This window comes from Trematomus bernacchii, unplaced genomic scaffold, assembly GCF_902827165.1.
Source record: "Trematomus bernacchii unplaced genomic scaffold, fTreBer1.1, whole genome shotgun sequence".
Lineage (NCBI taxonomy): Eukaryota > Metazoa > Chordata > Actinopteri > Perciformes > Nototheniidae > Trematomus > Trematomus bernacchii.
Genome location: NW_022987582.1, coordinates 8,772,810 through 8,793,279, shown reverse-complemented (window position 1 = coordinate 8,793,279; position 20,470 = coordinate 8,772,810). Strand labels below are relative to the sequence as shown.

At 39.8% G+C, this 20,470-nt stretch overlaps 2 protein-coding genes across 6 annotated transcripts in view; one reads left to right on the top strand and one right to left on the bottom strand.

Annotated features, from left to right (window-relative positions):
* The window catches only part of cobl (cordon-bleu WH2 repeat protein), a 52,460-nt gene extending 42,995 nt beyond the window's left edge, over window positions 1-9,465 (bottom strand). For all 5 annotated transcript variants that reach the window (XM_034127765.1, XM_034127770.1, XM_034127768.1 and 2 more), the window contains exons 1-2: window positions 9,388-9,465; window positions 9,013-9,139 (exon numbers count right to left, since the gene is read on the bottom strand). In XM_034127765.1, the coding sequence (XP_033983656.1) occupies window positions 9,013-9,041 (29 nt within the window). In that variant the 5' untranslated portion in view covers window positions 9,042-9,139; window positions 9,388-9,465. The remainder of the gene's footprint in view (window positions 1-9,012; window positions 9,140-9,387) is intronic.
* A 1,980-nt stretch (window positions 9,466-11,445) lies between these two features.
* Window positions 11,446-16,695, top strand: LOC117480281 (C-C chemokine receptor type 5-like). Its single transcript, XM_034127555.1, has 3 exons — window positions 11,446-11,705; window positions 14,354-14,515; window positions 14,948-16,695. Exons 1-3 carry the CDS (start codon window positions 11,699-11,701, stop codon window positions 15,838-15,840), a joined length of 1,062 nt encoding a protein of 353 aa, XP_033983446.1. The 5' UTR covers window positions 11,446-11,698; the 3' UTR covers window positions 15,841-16,695.
* The last annotated feature ends 3,775 nt before the right edge of the window (window positions 16,696-20,470 follow it).

Below are 20,470 nucleotides of genomic sequence, written 5' to 3'. Positions count from 1 at the left end.
CTAACACAGTCAGCTAGTATCCTCTGCCTCTCGCTTGCTGTTTGTCTCACCATTACATTTCCCTCTCTCTCCTTCCCGCTCGCTGACACGCACAAAGCCCCCTTTAGGAAAAGCTCCGTCTCCCACAGAGTTAGAATGAGCGAGTCTCAACAGAGACAGAAGGAGTGTGAGAGTAAAGGAGAAGCAGGGAACCAAAAGCAGGAAACCCTGCTCCGGCACAGGGGGGCAGTAAGTGCTGAGCTGCTGCAGGGACCGAGTTACAAATGGGCTCACACACGCGCACACACACAAGCACATACAAGCGTGCACACACACAAACACACAAACACACACAGGTTACTAATGGACCTTTCGGAACCTCTCAGCTCTTTTCACCTGACTAAACAGCATTATCAAGGATATCTTTATTTCACTTCCCTCTTTTAAATGTTCAGGCCTAAGGTGTTTATAGCATCAAAATGTGTTTTTTTTAAAGTTGCAAAAGGAGGAATCCAAACAAACAGATGCTGAATTAATCTTAAAGCACTAAAGGTTTCTATAGACTAATTCAGTCTAAAAACCCATGACAACATGTGAGAGGCTAAAATAAAGAGAGTACACAGTAAGTTGAGTTTTTGGTCCACAGTTTAGATACAACAACAAATATACATGTGGTTGACTTATTGGGGGTTTTCATTTGTTAATGGTTTACCCACAAAGAGCAAGTGAAAAGCTGCAGATGTTTGTATTTTATTTATATCCTCTTCCCCTGCAAAGAGGTTATTGAAAGGATGCTTCAACAAAGATAATTAAGTTATGGAAAGTTCCATAAAAAGGCATACCGAAGCAGATATATTAAGGTTTTGACTAAATAAAACAGTAATTGATTGGACACGGAAATATTTTAACTAACTCTTAGTTATCAACAAAATGATAGTCTGACAAAGCATTTGGTGAATGTTTGGTTGTTGACAAATGCTATTATTTGCTAGTAAATTAATAGAGTATCTATAAGTGTAATGTGTATAGACTGTTATACCTGTTATACCTTTACAGGCAGACATAGGCCTATAGGCAGCCGACATCCTACTGCTGTCTGTCTGTTAGCCTCTTTAAAGATTAGTCGGAGTGTGAACACGTCTGTGTGTCTAACTGCAGTAAGAGTGAGTGTGTGTATAGGCTGCCTCCTCCCTGACCCTACTATTACTAGTGTGCTGACTGATCAAGGCACAGTTGCCGAGCCTGGGTGTGTGAGCGTCAATAAAGAGATGGAAAAGGTGTCTGATGGTTCCAGGATGTAGGCAAAAATTAAATCCCCTTCAAATGACAGGTTTGGCAAGATCACAGCGAATAACGTCGGACTGCATTTAAAATGCAAATCCATCAACGTCACACTCAGATTACTGTTGTTAGTTGACAAGTCAAATTACATAACACTGCTCAGACACACAGGAGACTACCTAGAGGATTTTCTTTGAGAGGAAGTAACTGTAAGTGACAGACAGTTATTTGTAATCCCATACTGTGTTGATCCCAGCCATGGAAACAAGGCCTAAAAGTTCCCACTCTGGTAGGCTATACACATAATGGAATATATTAGTTTATGCTCTGAACTGTGCTCTGTCAGCAAAACCACCACCAAAATAAATTCCATTTACAAGTGGCCTACTTTTTTGTCAAGCAATATTTTTCTGTTATACCCATTTTCTGCAATCGTTCACTCGCACCTTAAAAGTACTCATGTAAATATAAGTTGCTTATTGCTTATTGTGATCTTTTCATCACTTTCATAAGGATCCAGTTACAATTTGGGGGGAAATGGTCAGTCTTTCAGTGATACCTACAGTATAATGTACTGTAAACAACAAAATCTGCTGCAGATGGGAGTCGATTGAACGATGATTTATAGCAGCAGACAGAGACTCATCGAGTCAGTAAGTCAGGCAGAGAGATAGCCACTAAGACAGACAGACAGCCAGACGTGTCCCCATTCAGAGACGGGGCTTCTGTTTGAGTCTGTTGTTCAGTTTCAGACAATAGGAGTACTAAAACAAAGAGCCACTATCCTCTAATGAAGACAACCAACTTGAAACAGTGCAGATTATTTGAGCACAACACATCACAAACTGACCTAGTTTTACTATGACATGTTATGTGCATTTTAAGTAAATAAAAACAAATCAATATGTACTTTAAAAATGTTTTACAGAGGTCCGTCCCAGAGATTAGAACAAGGCAAAAAATATGTTTAAATAAACTGCCCTTGTCCCCTGGAATAATTTAAGGATAGAAGGACCTTATATCAATTTTGTCCCAGAAACGTTTTAAAAAGTGTACTGGTCTCATGCATTATGACACTTTTTTGTATTGCATATTAACAAAATATTGTGCTTATTTCTTGTGCCTTATAGTCCTAAATAAAGGTAGTAGTAATTTAAAAGAATATAACTTGGCAACTCAAGAGAATATAAATAATACTGCAAACAATGTCCTTTTAAAAAATGTTTAGCTTGTTTTTACATTGCTTAATTATTATATAAAGATATATAAATGTGAATATAGAAAAGGGCCTCAGTTAATAATCATTCAAACCTAGAATATAATCTGAGTGATGTGCAACAACAACAACAAAGTAAGCATGTTTTATCCCTGAGTGCCACTTTGTGACCCCACCCACACTCTTACATGGAGGCACACTTGTCTGTGTGCACACTTGAGTTTTAACCTCTCGGTGTGCATTGGACACATTGTGAATGATACACATCCCGGACCCTGAGCCACTCCCTCTGTCCTGCTACATAGCCAGCATGCCCCCTTGGGTGTCATGGTGTCCCCATGGCAACCTATATTTACACCACTTGACTTTGCAGAAGAGGGCAGACCTCAGTTTAGTAGCAGCTGTCGATTTTGGATGCATACACACAGTGACCCGGAGAGAGGAGGAGAAAGGAGCAGGGGCACAGAAAGCAGGGGAAAGACTTTCTGTTTTAGAAGTGAGTATTGGAGACATAAGAGGTTTTTTAAGGGTTTGTTTACAGTTGCTATAGGCCCACAAGTAATTTAGCATATGCCTTGATGCGTATTACCACCCAACTGCAATGCCAAGTGAACTTACTCAATGATAATGACTACAGAGGAGGTCCACCATAACATCCGTGCCAGGTGAGAGCTCAGCACAATGTGTTCAACAGGAGTGCAGAGTCAGCAACAGTAACATAACAACCCCAGGGAGATTAAAAACAACACCGCACCTCAGGTGCTAAATTAATTTGTACTCCTCTGGATCAATTAGGTTGCTTACAGTCCTTCCAGTTATTTAAAGGGTTTGAGTTCAGGATGTATTCCCAATGTTCTCAGCCAGAATGAGGCCCCGTCCACACGGAGACGATATCAGTTGAATCCGCTAACGTTCTCTATCGTATAGACAGTTCGTCCACACAAGGCCGACACGGAAACGCGGATTCGGAGCCCGAATCCGATACCCTTTGATAACGGCTCCCAAAGTGGGTAGGTCTGAGGACGAAACGCTTGCGGCTCCGTGTGTACGCCCTATACGATCATTTCCTGAAAACGATGACGCCATAGCTCCGCCTCTCCCCACCTCTGCTGCTCACCCCCGCGTCATTGCTGATGCGTTTCGCCAACAACAACAACAATGGCGGATCACAGGGTTGCGTTCATGCTCCAGACGCTACTGACCATGATACAGATTTTAGTGCAAAATCTACAGCTCCTCTACCACAACCATCAGCAACAATAATAATATAATATAATATAATAATAATAATAATAATAATAATCGTCATCGGTCTTATTCACAGCTTTTGGTGTATTTTGTGGCGGAAGTACAGCGCCACTTACAGGCCCGGCATATGTACTACACCGTCTCCAGCGGGTCGAGCGGTCTCGTGTGGACGGACACGTTTCTTGAGCCGATTCTGTGTGGACGGAAGACTTTTTTGATATCGAATTCGGTTTGTTTTCGTCTCCGTTTCGTCTCCGTGTGGACGGGGCCTGACTCAGTAACTTGTGATCCCTGAGTATCTGTTTCACACCTACTTAAAAGAGAGAAATCCACTTAGTGTAACAGCACCACACCCAACTTCCTCCTCCAGTCCTCCTGTCCTCTTGTGACCAGTGACACAGAGGCACGCAGTGACAGATTAACACGAGACATGTTCCCAGACAATAATCATTCTCCAAAAATAGGAGCAGGAAGACTTTTTCTCCCTTTTTTCAAGGAAGCTTTAAGAAAATCACTTAGAAGACCTTATTTGATCAAATATGACTGACACTTCTGTAGACCTTTTTGAATCCTAACCCTTTCTTAACATCCTAGTTGTTTCCATTCAGACAATTTCATTACTAACCACCTTTATACATGGAGGTAGATTTGAAGTGACTTAAATACAATACAAAACCATGTTTTCTTTATGCTCTTTACACTAAATGTAAAAATCCAGCCACTCTACATTTTAAATCAGCTCAATGTTGATTGAGAATCTCAGTCAAGTAATTTCAAAACATTTTCCTGGTGTCCTGTACATATTCTAACTATAGAAATATTATCATGAGGAAGAAGAATTACATTTTAAGCATGTACAGTTTAAGTACAACAAGACATAAAGGTATGAATTGTGCACCAGGTAGCAGCTCAAGCAGACTTACAGTACAGTAAAGCTTGTGGGTGGCAAACGGGCCCAATGTAGAAGAAGAACAGAAGAGAAAAGGGAAGGAGGGATAACGAAGGTTGGTAAGAGGGAATCTCAGGTGGCAAAAAGCCCCATAGGCCGAAGATCAACAAGAAAGGGAATATAAAAGGGTAGATTGGTAGAGTCTAACATGAGGCGAAAGGAAGGAGAGATGGAATGTAGAAACATAATAGCAGGAAATGATAATTAGTCCGTTCTCTATTCCCTAAGCAAATTGTTCAATTAGATCGAGCTCTGGCTGTGGAGAAACAAGAAGAAAAACAGATATTGTTGCTCTACGGGTGATGCTCATGGGCACCCAAGGATCCTTTGATTTAAAAAACATACAACACAAATAAGTGGGAACCTTTAATAAAAAATGTGTCAGGTCTTCCGCACCGAATCCAGACATTTAAGGGTTTTTTGAATGGCAAAAGCTCTTTTACCATCCAATCATCAGGTCATCGAAACATATGATGCCCTTTTAAATGAAAGCCAACACATAATAACAGCCATGTTTCCATAGCTTCTGTCAACTTGACACCTGTAGCTGATTACCGTGGCACAAAGTGGTTGTCAATAAAGAAGATAGCAAAGGTGTTAAAAAGCTTCAAAAACCATCACAACTTGTGCGACAGAAAGAGCACTCCGCGACCTCAGCGTTATCAGGCGATACCTCTGCTATGGCCTTCAGATGGTGTAAGAGGAGTCCGTCCAATCTGAGCACACACACATGCGATCCGTCTGTCTTCCGCTCTTGACAAACCCACATACCACAGTGACTAACATATGACTGCAGGCTTCCAGAAATAAATCTGAGCAGCCCATAGCAGCTGCAAAATAATAGTACAGACTGATACACTGTAGATACTTGAGATCGAGGCACACTTTGTAGTTAAGGTATGACCTATACAGCTTCTTTCACTAAAGAGAGAGGCAGAATAAAGGTTGGTAAATGTAGTGGGGCCTCAGGAGCAGAACAATCTATTAATACAGCCGGATTAGATGTCTAAAATGTTTCCGATGTATCATGGCACGGCTTTGGAGTAAATACAGTCAGAGAGCTGGTACTGCTTTAATGTGTGGAGCCCAATGACCTAGTTATTATTCCTAGTGTTCATTAACCACACTAGATGTTGCTGAAATTGGTTATTATGACACATTACTTAAAGATGAGGACGTTCTCATAAAATGTGAATGATGGAAACATTTAATTAACTACTTAAGGAATAACTCATACATGGGCGAATGCAAAAGTTTTAACACGCAGTCTTGCGCTATGTTTCTTTCTTATGAAACACTTAAAATGAGCAAAGGTTAAAATGTATACTTTTCATCTAAGAGTGTGCTTTGCTCAGGCTTCTCCCGTACAGAACATGCTTTTGGAAGCATTGCATCCACTCCCTTTCTATTTAAAACGGGAAGGCCCAGCCTGTGAAGTGAATGCAGACGTTACCAGATGCAAACTGTACTGCTGCCAACAAATGTATAGCCTCCAATACTCCTTCTGTGCCTATATCAGCTTTCACAGGAGTTCAATTTAACCCATCATAAAAATAACCCAACATATCCAGATGTGACCACATTCACTGAAACATTTTCCTCTTTTCGGAAAATCAATACAGTACAGCTTTCAAGAAAAAGAGAAAAAAAAAGGAGAGGGAGATCCCTGAGTCAGCACGGCTGAGCTCGTGGCTGACCGCAGGAACCTTAACTTCTAAATGGAGTTTTGTGAAAGATAGGGTGTGGAGCTAGTGCCCCATAATTTGAGACCTCAGCAGGAAAAGACACAGCACTAAGGGATTCCATTATCACACAATGTCTCTCCCTGAGACTATTTTAAGACACACAGTATGGACTGACAGACACACATGGCATATATGCAAAGGGTGAGACTGACATCTTAGTCTAGTGGGCACAGCTTTAAATTGATGAGCATTTACACTGCAGCTAGCAACTGGTGTTGATATCTCTCTATGTGCAGTGCTCATGAGTGCACACAGGCTAACAGGACCGTTGGTAGCCAATCATTATCTCTGTGTGTGTGCTCAGGATAAACAGACAGTTATATGTAATCCCATACTGTATTTATCTGGAGTATCTGCCAGCCCGCTCTTCCTGTGGTTGAGTTTTAAAACTAAACAGATGCATTTAACGTCAAATGTCTGACCTACCATCAGCGAGGCAGATGGCAACACAAAGCAGGATGTTAAGAGTGGTTGGGGCTTTTGTATTCTATGAACGATTTGAGGAATTATGTAGAAAAAATAAATGCACCTAGCCTGCGTATCGACAAATGGCAAAAAATGTGTTTGTCTACGTCAGGGTCTGGGTGGTTGATCATAGGGACTGAACCATGTAACCAAAATAAACTCACAAGGCTTTGATGCGCACACATGATTGTCACTGACTTCATGCATCTTTTATTACCTGTGTTTTATTAGGGCTGGGCTATGCTGTAAAGTAGTTACTCACTGTGTGATGACGGAAGAGAAATCACAACACAAAGGGAGTCATCATGGTAATTTATGTGGGCAGAAATGTCACACACTGACCGGCATCTCTGGTCCACTGCCAGCTGACTGTGAAACCAGACTACTTTGTAATTTGGCCAAGAAGCTCTTGAGTGTCTGAAACACTGTATTTAAGAGTATCTGGTTAAAGGGACCTTTACTTGAAAAATCAGGGGAGAAGTAGAGCAAACCTCAATTCAAAACAAAACAGTATCACAGCATAATTGTGTTGCTAAGAACACACATCATGTATTATCTGCGCTACACTTCTGTTGAGCCTTTACTACAAACATACAGTACAGTGTAGATACATTTATTAAAAGGGTCCAGAAGAGCTCAAGCATGATAGATAGAAAAGGTAGAGTCGCCTTAAGGCCCATCACAATAAAATATGATTTACTTATGGTACGTCACATACGCATGCCTTTAATACATTTTTCACTCTGTATTGCTCATTGTGTTAACCATTATAATACTTTTTGCTACTATAATTATTTACTTTTTATGTTGTGTGGTTTTATCCATTTATTTTGTATTTAATTGTTTTTTCCCAATCCAATTTAAATGTCTGCATGATCTTAAGAATTAAAAGTGAATACCTCATTGAAAGAGCGCTCTTTTTATGCCATTAGATTATGTAATATCAGTGGTACAAAATTGTCTTAAAATGACAAGACTATTGTTTGTCGCAATTATTAATGGAACAGTATATCATCCAACAAAAATAAGCTATTGTGACAGGCCTAATGACAGCAGGACACAAGAAAACTACATATTTAAACAATAATAACAATGCTGATATCACGTTTGTCTGACATCTCATAAAATAAGAAGCCCCAATGTACCCTATCAGTGAGTACCTCATTAACTAACTCATATCCATTGTAATAACACATCAAAAAGTAGGCCATGGAAGGCTGTAATGGGTCCTTTTTGACCATTCTATCAAGAGAAAATTACCAGACGAGTCAGAGTTAAACTGTATGGACATTGTTCTTAACGGTAGCATACTGTGGAATCAAATGTAATGTACAGTCAATGATGATTAAAGGTTGATCTGTTGATGTGATCAGGTGACACATCTCCAAAAATACCACACATGTGATGAACAGATAGGATGAATGGAAAAAGCATCACTACTGTACCATGTTGTCTTAACAGCTGATGAACATGCCAGAGACACAAGCTCCAGCCACACCCCAAACAACAGATCATGAGCACATTGTGGACAGCACCTGCAGTTGTTGCTGTTGTTTTTCCAACAGATAAAGGCCATGCCTGTCTACCATCCACTCAAAACCAACTGTACTGTTACTCTCTGCTCTGCTCCAGAGCTATATATTCATTGTGTGTGTGTGAGTGTTTGTTTGTGTGTGTGTGTGAGGGAGAGACAGAAGGCAAATGGAGAGCAGGTTAGCCTGGCTGCTGGAACACTCTCTGTGTTGTCAGTATTGATATAGAATATAGACCACACATGCTTTTCAAGTGTTGACAAATGAAGTTACGGTTATTAATGACTGTTACTCACAATTATAGTCGTAAACGTTTCCTAAAAATATTATGGTAATACATGTTATAGGCTATGTGTAGTGTCACGAGAAACTTCACACTGAGAACCGCAAACAAGAGATATTGTTTGAGGACTGTGATGATCTGCACACATAATGCAGAGTAGACAAATGTTCCGTTAAATGTGCGCATCGTTTTTTAGCAGTCAAACCCAGGTTAGATTAACTAAACAGTTCATTTTGAGTTACACAAACCATCGGAGGGATAATATTGAACTTGAATTCATTTGATTATTCTGTACTTATTATTTAAGTACTTACCCTAAAGGAGGTTTTGAGGAGTCAGTCATTGCAGTGATTTCCAACTTCAGATGATAGCGGTGCTCGAGCTGGGATCCAAAAATCCGCAGTTGTCGTTAAACTCGGTAGATTTCCATTATGCCACCACCTGCGAGTTAGCACATATAACTTTAATTTGCTTGCTGGACTCAGTTTTCTTACCGTTTTAAAATATAAAAAAGGAATCGTTTTTGGCAAAAACACAACAATTGATATGTTCTATTACAAGTCCAACAAGTGACAGTGCGCAGAGATGACAGTCCTGCCTGACCTGAAGCAGAAAGACCGCAAAGTGTCTGTGAAAGCTACTTACGACCTAATTATCGATACATATTGACTATATTAAGTCCAACTTACTCTTTTCAATACAGCCTCATTATCAGAGACTGAGTTACATCCACTTGATATAATCTTCGCAGTCCCTCTGGTTGATTTACCCTCGAGCATTGTCAAGACAATTGCATCCATACATTCAACTTCCGGTCTTTTTTTCCAAAATAAGAGTTCATATAACACAATCAAATCGAAGAGTAATGTATTCTTATTTCAATGTTTACTCTTTTTGTTGATTATACAAGTATACCAACTACTAAAGCACACCTTATTGGATGATGGGCACACACACTTGGATTTTGAATATAGGGTAGGCTACGTATGGCCAACAGAGGAGTTACTTACAGCCAGAGACATTATTACTATTCAGTTTTTTATTTGTAATCAATGTATCTGATATGCGTTCATGTGTTTATCCATAACGTGCGAGCGCAAAGCATGTCTGACCCCCTGAGAGAGTCCACTTTTATTTTGAAAGCAATGCCACATGGTTTCCTGTCTATTGCAGCTGTGCTTTTCTAACTTGATGACGCTCCCTCGAGCCCGCCTTCGCCAGCAGATCTCACGTCAATCATCCTCCTTGGGAATTCACTGAGCGCCAGCTGAAAAGCGACAGCACCAATGAGATGTACACAAACAAACTAAATGTGGCTTCACAGCGAAAGATATAGAGATAGACATATAAGTAATAGACATTGGTGTTATTGTTATAGTGTTATTATTAATATCGTGGTGGTTGTTGTTGTACGTTGGGTTTACATGTTTTGGAAAAAGCCGTTGTCTCGTTGAAATGATATGAAGGCTTCTCAATACTCTAATTTCCCCTCCTCGACTCCTATCCTCGAGACTTAGTCCCGCCCACAGGAGATGCTAGCGGAGGACTCGAGGAGGGGAACCGAGGAGAGAGGAGGGGAAATTAGAGTATTGAGAAGCCTCTTATGAATTCAAATATCTTCTCCCGGCAAGTTTCTCCCAGCATGCTTTGTGCTCTGTTGCCCATCAAACACCTCCCTGCACAACAACAATATCGTTCTAGACCAGCAGAGGTCAGTCATAGACAGTTTACAGCTTAATGTACCTGGTGATTTACATAGGGTAAGATAGAGAAAAGTCAGATGTGAAAAAGCAATAGGCCACTATAATGACAACCATAACAAGACAAAGAATGTGCCTATAAAACAAAAACAAAACATCTAAATGGACACCACCAATTCCCTTTTGAATATAGTGCTAGGAGGTAAATGTATCGAATAAAAGAGTCACTGTGTCACCAAAAATGTTTGGGACATACTTGCACGCCCTAATTAATAGGAATATGTTTTTAGAATCATACTGGACTGTGGTTAAATATTATGGTTGCTTTCAATGTGTTAAAGATTTGTCTACATAACAAAAGATGTAGATCAGGGGTACTCAAACTTTTTTATTAAAGGTCCACTTGTGAACTTTATACAAGGTCACTGGTCCGGGTCAATGCCAGTAAAGTCACCCCCCCCCCCCCCCCCCCCCCCCCCCGGAGCGGTGCAACGAAACTGAAATTAAGAAAATGTTTCTTAACATTGAGGGGGTTTCCCGACATGTCGTTGCAGTAAATTAAAGGGTGTTTCATGTTGTCGTTGCTGTGGACCTTCTTAATCTACTTTCTTTGGGGGCCCCCTTCTGGTCCAAGCACTTGCCTGCCTTGCCTGTCGGCAAACGGCGCCCCTGTAATATACACACACACATTCAATACATACATACAGTATGATGGCTTGAACTAGTGGGAGAAATGGCACTGTTTGTCTGTAGCCAATGCCTTGAACCTCGGCAAAAAAGGCATTAGAAGCATTAGAAAGTCAAGGTAAACTTGCGGTTAACTTGCGGTCTGCAATGCGTGTCACGCTCGCGCACACAAGTAAATATATATGCACGTTCATTCTCACAATCAGACACGCGTCAGACACAAGACGCGCGTACACAATGATGTACATATATTTATCAGAATCACATTTTTTTTTTTTTTTTTTTTTTTTTTTAATAATTTTTTTTTTTTTTTATAATGGGACACAGGGTTCGGTCCGGATTGATTTGCAGTTCGGTCCGGATCCGGACCTTGGTCCGGAGTTTGAGAAGCCCTGATGTAGATGTAAACTGTATGGGCAACTGATAAAGATCTCAGATTCACACTTAGGGACGTACAGGAAACAGCAGCTGTACTTCTCTTTCTATGCTACTCATTAATAGGTTACTGCCGAAAGTAAGACAGTCAGTGCATCATTTTACATGAGAAATAAAGAGCCCTGAAGAGCAGCTACTGTCTACATCTGAGAGGAACAGGCATCACTGAGATATCATCATGTCAGGTGAATGCATTTTGACAACTCTTTGTTTGCATAACGTATTCATTGATGAATATATTTGTGACCTGCGTGTTGAAGAAATGTTGTTTGGTTTGTTTCTGATTATTAATGCCTGAGGTCTAAAAGTGTTCTGTCAGTTGTATGTCACTAATACAGTACACTGACATTTCTTTAGATTTTTGACTTTAAGATCTTTAAAAAACAAAGTTTAAGGTCCTTAAATATTATTTTATTTTGGTATTTTCTTTATTAAACTGAAGACACATTAAACTGTATATTAAAAACGTTTTGGCAGTTATCTAAGGGCCTTTAAAAATATCTTTAAAACTATTCAGATTGAGCAAACACAGCCTTCAAATGTATAAACCTATTCATAGACAATAGCATCAGTTAAGGAAGCAATACATCTGAAGCATAATTATGTAAACCTGAAGTAACTTCATAAGGTTACTATTTAAACACTCTGAAATATATATCTAAAATAATTGTATCTGTGGAACACATCTAAGATCTATGAAAGTATGAAGCAAGTTGACTCAACACTAGAAGAGAGAGACATGAAATGACACTATAAGGCTTAAAATACAAAAAACACGCCAAACTTCAAGTGAAAAGGAAAAACACAGAATTACATACAATAGTAGGCTATTTAATAACTGATGATTTTGATGTGGAATTTACATTGTATGACTATTATGCAGCAGTTGGCTTGGAAGCAAAGAGTGGATTGTACCTTTAATCTGTAAATGTGCTAAGTGTTTCTAAAAGGGAGTGAACTACCTGTTAAAACCAGCAGAGGGCATACCTACCATTAACAACCGACTTTTAGGGTGTATCTACTCTGCATCTACCCCATGGTTCTCAAACTTTTTCTGTCAGGCCCCCCCTTTGGAGAAAAAACAAAGTCTGGCCCCCCCAACACAAATAGTCACGTAATGGGCCAAGTTAACATTTATTAAAATACATCAATATGAACGTGAGCATTCCTTTGCTAGAACAGTGATAATAAAACAATGCTCCATAAGTCTGTGTGGTCAAACAAAAAAATACATAATACAATTGTGCAATCCCTTTGCTAGAACAATAAGTTATAATACTTTGCCACTTTGCAAAAAAATGAAAAGAAAGAAAATGCTGATATTTGGCAAAAAAGAGTAAAACTCTAACACAGAAAATACCTCCCCAAAACGCCTCGTTGGAGATACGTCATTGTCCATTTGATTCTTCCATTTCGTTCCGGGTACGGCATGATGTCAAGCCGTACCCGGAACGAAATGGACCAATCCGTGGAGCCGTTACGTTACGTCCGCGGAGCCGTTACGTTAAGCCCCCGCTGATTGGTCCAAATTGACCAATCCACGGACTTCCTCACACACACATCTGTGTGCAGTTAGCAGGCAGCTCAGCTGATTTCTCCTCCCTAGCTGCAGGCTGATAACAGACAGTTGGGATTGCGGTGAAATTCTCTCTGCAGACCCATTCTCACAGCGTTTATCAACCTTTTTCTTACTCAATATCAAGCCACACTTATTGTTTTTACTTTGGCTGTGACTTTGTGTGTGCTCAGGATGAGTTTGGCTGTGTTTGGCTGTGTATCGCTAACAAGGAAACAACACCTCCACGGAGCTCAGCGCGATTCACAACGTCCCGACCAATCAGAGCACACTGTGCTCACAGGGAGGTTGGGGGCTGGAGCTTTTGAAGCTACAACGAGCCGTTAAAGGCAGAGAGTGAAATTCAGTGAATACACGTAGTTTACAGAGATGCTGTATGAGAAACCAATGTGAGTTTGGAAAATTGCACAGTATAAATCTATTTTAGTATACCTCAACAATGGAATTATGATCAGTGGAAATGGCCATGACATGGGCCCTTTAAACGTTATTCTTGTTTTACTGTCATATAGTATTTCATATGTGTTTTTAATTTATTCTCTTATTTTTGTATAACTATAATGATCATATAAACATGTGCCTCGGAAATAATTGTTTACATTAATCGTGACCAAAACGTTTGAGACCCGGCCACTAACTCACTAGCACCAGAAGCTAACAACAACGATCTCCGGTACCGGTGCGCTCTCTCTCTCTCTCTCTCTCTCTCTCTCTCACACGCACAAAATGGCTCGTTCCACACACACACAGAGCCGAGCTTGAATGAAACACAGAGACCCAGACGTACTTGTACTGTACTTATCATATTATTTTCGAATCAATAATTTTTCAAATTATGATTTTGTTTTTTCAAAACCATTTTTCCTCCTGGTCTCTCGACCACCACTGGACACCCTGTCATGCCTCTGCGCCACCCAGGGGGGGCGCGCCCCCCACTTTGAGAAACACTGCGTTTGACTGATTTTTTGTGGTGTTTACAGCATTGTAATAAATTCATATTTTATGAATATTCACGGGTGAACAGCTTTCATTGTTTAACTGAATACAGATGTACTGTAACTTAGCTCCTGAAATTGGTTGAGATGATGTAGTTACATGTTTTTTTTAAATATAATTGTTGAATGCTGCAGCCAACAAAAACGGTTTTATTCATCACCACTACAGTACTGCAACCTGGCAGTTTCAATGTAAGCAATAAAGTGTATCTCAATGGACAATCTGAAATAAGTCTTAAATGTTGAATTTCTTTGTTTGCAGATGATAACGGAAATTCAACCGGCACATATAACTATGACTATTCCGACTATTACAATGGAACTGGGGAAGACTTCACTCCTTGCAACAATGCTGATTTGCTGATTTTCAACAAAGTGTTTCTGCCCACTCTCTATAGCTTTGTTTTCGTCCTAGGCTTCTTAGGTAAGAGTGTGTGTGTGTGTGTGTGTGTGTGTGTGTGTGTGTGTGTGTGTGTGTGTGTGTGTGTGTGTGTGTGTGTGTGTGAGAAAGAGAGAAATGCCACAACCTGAGGGACAGTGAATGAGACACACACACACACACACACACACACACACACAATCACGCACACACACACCCTAAGACACACGTGTGTGTTGAAGTGTAATTGTATTACTGTATATATATCATTAATATGTAACAATTTGAGATGTATGTTAATGTTGTTTGTATATCATATTATTGTGTAAGTATTTTGTATTTTGATGCTTTGGCAACATTGTTTCTTTGAACTTTCATGCCAATAAAGCCCCTTTGAATTTGAATTTGAAAGAGAAATTAAACAAGGCCATTACTTTACATATGATGCATGGTAATCTTTCCCCTCCCTCTCTCAAGGCAATGGCCTAGTGGTGTGTGTCCTGGTGAAGCATCGCAACCAGACCAACTTGACAGACATCTGCCTTTTCAACCTGGCTCTCTCCGACCTCCTCTTTGTCCTCACGCTGCCTTTCTACTCTCACTACGCCAGGGTCGGTCAATGGACTTTCGGAGACTTTATGTGCCGTTTTGCCTCCGGCTCCCACAGCACTGGTTTCTTCAGCAGCATCTTCTTCATGGTGGTCATGACGCTTGACCGCTACATGGCCATCATGCACGCTCACAAGGTGGCACAATATCGCACCCTGAGGTCAGGCATCGCCCTGACCGTGTTCATCTGGATGCTGAGCTTCTGCATCTCTCTGCCGAATATCATCTTCACAAAGGTGAAAAATGACTCCAATGGGGTGGCTTGTAAACCAGAAAACGATGACTGGAAGCTTTATAACAACTTCACAATGCATGTGTTGGGTCTAGTGATCCCTCTGCTGGTGATGATAGTTTGCTACTCAAGGATCATCCCCATACTGGTGAACATGAGGAGTGCTAAAAAGCACCGTGTCGTCAAGCTGATCCTGTCCATTGTGATCGCCTTTTTCTTATTATGGGCCCCGTATAACCTTTCCTTGTTCTTGGAGTTTCTAAAGTCTAAAGGGTTATTGCCAAACAAATGCAGCGTAGAAGCCAGTTTAAGGCTGTCAATAACGGTGACTGAGACCTTGGCTTACACTCACTGCTGCCTGAACCCCATCATCTACGCCTTTGTGGGACAAAAATTCATGAAGCGAGCCCTGCCTCTGCTGAGGAAATGTGTGCCTGGGGTTCTTCTGCCTTCCAACAGAGACTTCTCAGATAGCTCATACAGGAAGAGCACAGTGTCTCAGTCCTCTGCTGTCACCTCCATCATGTAAAAGGTGTAGGGCAGATTATGTTATGGTTTTATGGACCATGAAGAGTCCACATGTGTGTTTCAAATTTCCATTTTTGACTGTTTTTAACCAGCAGTGTGACATTTTAATAAGCTGCTTGTAAGTTTAAATCGTTTTTTTTAATTTTATTGCAATGGAATATTTGTTTCAACCATTCAATTTTAGATGCGTTGCATATTCTCATCAAGGAGGCTCTGATAGTAATTATTTTTATTATCAAATATTTTCAATACAATCTTTGTCTTGTAACCATGAAGTCTGTTCGCTGTGATGAGATTATGAGCCTGCAAAATAAATACATTCATAGTGCATGGAATAGCTGTCACTTTGGAAAACAAATGTTCTTCATAACATCAAATTGTTTCTCTCCCTTTGCTTGTGGAAACAGTTTCTCATTCATGTTTGATTAATCAAAACCACAAAGTAAAACAAACACAGGGTGATGTAAAACCTTTTGAGCTGTGTATGGGATTTATCAAGGATTTCAATCTATAGACAACAATGAACTCTTCCTACACACATGTCATTTTTCATAATTCCCAACATTGTTGTATGGCTCACATTTGTAAATATGTAAAGTAGTATGTACACATTTTGTTTTTAACATGGTTTTTATACTGTTTACCTTTTTTTTAACATAGTCTATACATTTTTATACATTCATTCACATATGGGGTTTTTACTGCACATTGTAGCTTTCTGTAGCTTTCTTACTGCCATTGTAATGTAACATTATCAAGACAATGACAGACTGCTTCTATAATAAACACATGTTCATTATTGTTACATTTGGCTGAGAAGATATATTATAATTGTCATTAAAGAAGAGGTGCCAAAAAGAAAAGGTCTTTTGTCTGTGTGATTTTTAACATATTAAAAGGAACCCTCCCCTACTGTTAGAAACATTACTTAGCGACTACATTTTAGTCTTAAAGAAGTTATGTTGAACCATTTTAATCAGAATTTTTATATACCGTTAATCTGTTGCATTACATTTAAACATCCAAGCTATTTTGAATTTTAACTGCGAAAGTTTTGCATATTAAAAATAAAACTTAAACAAAAATCTCTTACTCCTGGTGAGCTGAAAGATACTTTCCAAAGTGAACAGAACACATATAGAAAAGCTCCTCATTAGAATACATATCAACAGATGCAAAGGAACATTTCTGAGAAACCACACTGACACCTTTGCACAGTGTTAACACCAAGCAGAGGAAACAACAAAAACCAAGAGTTACCACCTTACGAGAAATGCGCTCTGCAGCAGGATTTGACACAAAAAGAGAGCAATGCAAGTTGACAGGCTGACATGAATGCTTGATGCCCAGCACACCAGAATACACACTCAGGAACAGTGATTTTGGCATGCGGTAAGCACATTTCCATTTTCAAACATCTAGTTTGATAGTTGATATATGATAAACCTTCTTGCACTCCATCGCCTCAAACACCTATACACGCAGTGTGTAGTGGAGGATTGTTAGTGCACAGCTGCGTGCGTAAACAACGTCAGCCACAGGAAGTGGGGGTCGACATGGTGTGGCAGTCGGTTCTGCAAATGTTTGATAGTGAAATCTTTTTTTTTTTAGATGTGGTTTAAAAGAGATCACATGAATTTGATTATGGTCAGAGTAGGAGGAAGTTTGTGAAATTCATAGACAGCTGTGTATTAATTCTCCATCTAAAGTGTTGATGTTTGTTGATAATGTTTGTTGTACCTCTTACATTACTGTACATAGGGAGAAGGTTCAATATTGTGAAGTTATCATCAGTTACAGTGAACACCAAAATCATAACGATAGAATTCTATCAGATTTGGATATTTTGTAAGGTTTGACACAGAAGCCTTTGAACTTTGTTACGGTAGCATTTCAGACATGAGTCAGGGACTGATGAATATATGTGAACGTTTCAACTTAAAGGGCAGGAAAGTCCACTAACATCTCTGAATTCCCTCGCATTTATTCATACATGTTCTTTTTTCAAATTGTTTCTTCGTAATTTGAGGCTAGTATCAGTACAACATGTTCAGTGTGGAAAATACAGTTGAGTCCACTCGACATGATTGTGGACCAATGTAACCATGATAGCAAAAAGGAACAACTATCTCATCTTCTTTATGTTTCCTGAAGATTTGTGAGTGGAGGTAACACTGAAAGTGAAGAAAATTGAATCAAGAGGATCTCGTTGTTGATATTGTAAGTATTCGACATTGATATATTTGAATGATTCAGCCGCTTTGACTTCACATTACAATAGGAGGATATTCATGTAAATCTAGTGAGAAATTCAGGAATATTAGGAATTGTCTGGAATAATCATCCAAGATGGTCGCTTTCTTTGCCAAACCCTCTGTTATTTAACTATGATGTTTGAGAGAAGTCTATAAAAGGAGATAGTGAATAACAGGATGCGGTTTTGGACGAGAAAAGCTGAAATAACTAATAAGACTCAATAAGAGCTTACATTGTTTTGTATTTTTGTCCCTTTTTTATTTGTTAAATTATTAAAGAAGGTCTGGGAGGAACACTTAAAGGGGACCTATCATGCAAAATGCACTTTTGTACGTCTTTTATACATGAATATGTGTCCCCGGTGTTCCAGGGAACTCACCAAGTGTCAGAAAACACAACCCTCTCTATTTTCCTCCATACCCAAATCTCTAAAAAAGGGGCTGCAACGGATCTGATAAAAACTGATCCAGATTTGAACACTGTACTGACGTCAGGACGGTGGCGCTACGGCTATTGGGCCAACTGCACCAATCAGGAGGAGACAGCCACGGCCATTGCCGTTCGAAAGTGCTGGAGACGCTGTAGTACATATGCCAGGCCTGTAAGTGGCACTGTAGTCTGCCACAAAAGCAGCGAAGAAGACTTGGTTACCATGGTTACCCTTCTGTTTATTCTCCGCTGTGGCTTTCTTTCTCCCTCCCCGAGGCAAGCGTTTGCTCCCGCTGCAATGCAATCCCTCCCCGTCGAGGCAAGCACTGTAATTCTCTCCGGTTAGTCCACCAGCAGATGACAAACACCCACCTCTCCGCCTCTTCCAAGGAATGAGGGGACCGTGCGGCAGAGTTTCAGTTTCAGTTACTTTCGCCAGTCAAGATGTCCGTTAAAGTTTAAATCTTCCGGACAAAATTAGAAAAGTGCCGGTCAAAGGTCTTCTTTGTTATTTATTGAGCTTTAAAACAAATGAATAACGACTCTATATAATAAAACACGGAGGACGGAGATCTCTTTTTCTCCCCCTCTTCTGACAGCCCAGCAGCTGATCAGAGCACGTCTCCCCTCTCCTGCAGGGGGCGTGGTCAGCAAAATCAGACCCGAAGACAGCAAACAACACATAGAGCGAAATGAGGCATGGCTAAAATGCATGATCTGTTTGGTATTTCGAAAACAGAAACGTATAAATATACCTTATATAGGTATGGCCCTACAATATATCATTTAAATATAGCATGATAGGTTTCCTTTAAATGACAAACTGCAGATCAAACTAGTTTTGTTAGGTTTGAAAGTCTAAAGTTTTGTGTAGGGGAAACTTCTGAAGCAATTGGAGTCAGGACTCAGAGAGACACGAGGAGAGCTGCTTTGATGGCAAACACTGATGGGTTATTTCGGAGCTTAGGCCGGAGAATTCACAAGGCCACGGTTTGACCACACGGTTGAGATGCCACAATCAATTCTGAAGAACTCTTCTGTAGTTCGAGGTTTTAACTTCAGAGTGTAATAATCAACATTCTTCAATAGATAGACTAAACAGCTGAGGACACTGAATCACATTTGTTGTCGCTTATGGCTCAGGGTCATCTACACCCCGAGAAGGATGTGTTCCAGGTGTCCCACAACAATAACTATCACTGACAGAGAGTTGCCCGGTCATAAACTGTCAACATCAACAATATGCTAGGGCAGCCCCTCCTTATGGGAGATAACGGCTGCTCAAGGTTGGTCAGCTGCTCAGAGGGCGAAGGAGGACATGCAGGGCAAATTATTCCCCAACAGTTCCTCTCTTTTTATCAATTTTGATAACCTAAAAAACCCTATTTTAATAATAATTTGTTCAATACACAATAACAATCACATTAATAACAACACAATAAGATTGAACCATTCAATCACAATGATTGAGACAGCCAATCATAATAGAAAAAACATCTCTCGTCAGTGTTTGGAGCATCTTTTGTCAAAAGCATAATAATGAACACACGCACAATCACAGATACATAATAGCAAAAACATTTCTTTGAAAACTAATATGTTTTAACATTTACTCATTAGTTAATCTCACTTATCGAACTATAAAATCCAAACTAGCTTGCAGTTTAAAGATTTACTTCAAGGCAAACACTAGTCAAAGCATTTAAAAATCAGGATCATAAGAGATCCAGCTAAGGTATAAGAAATTCACACTGGTGATCTAATCAATCTGTAATCTGCAAAATTGCAGTGTCTTCAATATAGGATTATATTTACGTTAGCTTCATTACATATTACATCAAAAGACTATGGCATGATAACATAATTACATTACTTAACTATCAATCATTATATCATTTCAAAATCTGAAAGGGAAAAGTTAAACAATTCTCAAAATGTTTAACAAT